Consider the following 3,119-nt stretch of genomic DNA (forward strand, 5'->3'; position numbering starts at 1 on the left):
GGTAGGTACAGCAGCATTGAAAGCTGCCGACTTCAAAAATATTAAATATTCAACTCTAAATGATAATAATAAAATATTCAAACCAATCTGTATAGAAACATTTAGACGAACCGGCAAGGAAACTTGATGGTTTTTAAATGAACTAATTTCAAAAATAGTTGACATATCATGAGACCCATTTAACAGATTATATATTAAACAATCCCTTTCAATTATTCTTCAAAAATATATTTATTTTTGTATCTTGGATGGAGCTTACAAAACACCTGTTTGTGCAAGACCACTAACATACACACACAGACACGCACGCACGCACACACATACATACATACGTACGTACATACACATACTATACAGAAATCTTATCTTACCCACCTCCTGATGATGATGACGACGACAATTCCGATGCTACTTCCGCTGTAGCTGCTGACGTTGGTGATGATGATGACGATCTCAAACTGAAGTCACGTGATGTTATTTTTGATCTTCTTCCGACTCCATCACTGTCCGTTTACAAAATTCAAACGAATCACTCGGACAGGTGAGTGCATATGTGCCTGTGCGTGTGTCTCTGAGCGTGTATACACGTGTGTTTGTGTGTTCCTGTGTGTATATGTGTGTGTCTGTGTTTGTGTGTGCGCGTATGTGTACACGTTTTTGTGTACACGTTATGCATGTATTTTTTGTATTTATTTGTACGCATATTTATGAGATGTAGATAATGTAAGTAATAAATTGTCATGAAATTTGTTGTCGTTGTTGGTGGTGGTGTGGTGGTTGTTAATATCGGGCCTGCATGTTGTTTTGTTGTTGCTAGGAGTGTTGCAAGTTCATTGTTTAAAAACATTAGACTGTCACAAGTTGATGTTGTTGATGTCTTTGTTTTTATTGTTTTATTTCGCTTTATTTTTTCAAATTAATGTATTCAAATGATTAATTTGTTAATGCTGATGCTGTTATAATGCCTAGTAAAAACTGACTTCCATTGTATATTTGAAAATCTTTACAAGGCATGTCTCTTGTTAGGAGATTTTTTTTCTTGTTAGATTTTCACTTTACGTTACATTCCACATGCTACACATCACGAATTATTCAATTCATTTTTTTTTCATATATTATATTTAAAATCACACTCAAAATTACACATTTTTTTTCACTCAGACACGCACGCACACACACACTGACATTCAAAGAGACACGCAAACACACACACACACACACACAAACACACGTAGATTTCACAGTAGATTATTTTATTCTATATAGCGATGCTTTGAATGGATGTTTGTCTACGACCAAATTTAATGCTGAATATATTTACCCGACTTTCCTCAGATGTCCAAAGTAGACTAACAATATTTAATATCCAGATCTGATGATAACTTTTACATTTATCGTAATTTAGTTAATGTCATCTTTGTGATGATGTTATCTACGGTAATTTTGGTTAATGTAATCTTTGTGATGATATTATCTATGGTAATTTTGGTTAATGTTATCTTTGTGATGATGTTATCTATGGTAATATTGGTTAATGTTAACGTATCAATCAATTACAACCTCTTGGCATTATTAATGTAATGCTATTATTTGCAAAATGTGTAATACTACTTAATGCTAATTATTATGCATAATATTTTTTACAGTCTGCCATTGATATTTTTCATGATATATGTCACTGATGTTATTACGCAAACAAACAAACAAATAGATTCAAGCGTTGTCATCTCCTAAGTGACGTCTGTAGGAGTTTGAACGTGAAGCCAAAACTCTTCATGAGCAAGCACTGCCAGAGGACCAACAACACCAGCAGCAGCAAAAACAACAACAGAAACTGCAAAAACATCAATTCAAAATGTCAGGTCGTCGAGTGTTTCCAACAAAATGCGGTCTGCCTCTACGAAGGTGAGAAAAATGAGGATAGTAACGAAGCCGATGTCCTTGATAGCGATGCGAAAGACGATGATGCCGATAACGAACCCACGCATTACTTCGGTAGACACTCTAAAAAGGAGCAAACAACAAAGAATCACTCATCGTCATCGTCTTCATCTTCATCATCAGTCGCCACGACATCAGCTGCAACACACGATGAAAAAGAGCTAGGAACTGTAGCAAAGTACGTCGTTATGAACAAGAGTCTCAACAGGCTGTTGGGCGTGGAATCCTTCCGTGTTCAAGCCACTCCGAGTATTCCATCTCACCGGATGAAAGTTGATGTCGAACTACCACCACAACAACAACCAACACCACAATTACAACTTCCGCAACATCCACCGCCACAACAACAACAACAACAACTTCCACAAGTTTCAGACTTGTTAAAGGAGGAGTTTGACGACGGAAATGTTTCGACAGAGACATCTAGAACAATCGCATCGACACTACCAACGTCAACAACAACAACTGCAGCTACAAAGATAACTGCAGCTGCAACGACAACAACTACTAATATTACAAAAACAACAGCTGCAACTAATGAAAACGCAACTAAAGCCACAAATATTGACAGTAGAATTACTCTCACTCCTACTGTTACAAATCCTTCAACCGACGTTACCACTACAATGACCAGCACAGCAAACTCCTTGAATGATCATCTTTCAAACACACAATCACACACCACGCTTAAATCCATTGATGAGGGATTGCGCAGACAAAACAACAATAACATCAACAACAACATCAACAACAACAACGACTTCAAAAAAACAACAACACCAACACCATCAACGACATCAACAAAAACGTTGCACGCATCTGTAACTTTGACGCTGGCGTCCGTGGCTTTGACGCTGGCGTCCGCAACATCAACGACAGCAGAAAGGATGACATCATTGTCTACTACATTCACGTCGACATCGACTTTAGCTCCAACAACAACACCAACAACATTGTTGCCAACAGCTACATCAACAATATTCTCAATAAAAACACTAACAACAAATGTAGCAACAACTTCACTTTGTCCGTCATCATCTGCAACGATATCCTCATCATTAGTATCATCATCAACAGCAACAACAACAACAACAACAACAAAATTATCATCATTGTCATCATCTGCACCAGCACCATCTTCGTCTGCATCATCTTCATCGCTCTCATCAGCAGCAAAA

At 37.3% G+C, this 3,119-nt stretch overlaps 1 protein-coding gene across 1 annotated transcript in view; it reads left to right on the forward strand.

Moving 5' to 3' along the window:
- The window catches only part of HELRODRAFT_168556 (hypothetical protein), a gene marked incomplete at both ends in the record, with an annotated part of 11,615 nt that overhangs the window by 6,557 nt on the left and 1,939 nt on the right, over positions 1-3,119 (forward strand). The window contains 2 exons of the mRNA XM_009014399.1: positions 424-541; positions 1,712-2,854. Of these exons, the coding sequence (XP_009012647.1) occupies positions 424-541; positions 1,712-2,854 (1,261 nt within the window). The remainder of the gene's footprint in view (positions 1-423; positions 542-1,711; positions 2,855-3,119) is intronic.

Source organism: Helobdella robusta (genome assembly GCF_000326865.2).
Source record: "Helobdella robusta unplaced genomic scaffold HELROscaffold_13, whole genome shotgun sequence".
Classification (NCBI taxonomy): Eukaryota; Metazoa; Annelida; class Clitellata; order Rhynchobdellida; family Glossiphoniidae; genus Helobdella; species Helobdella robusta.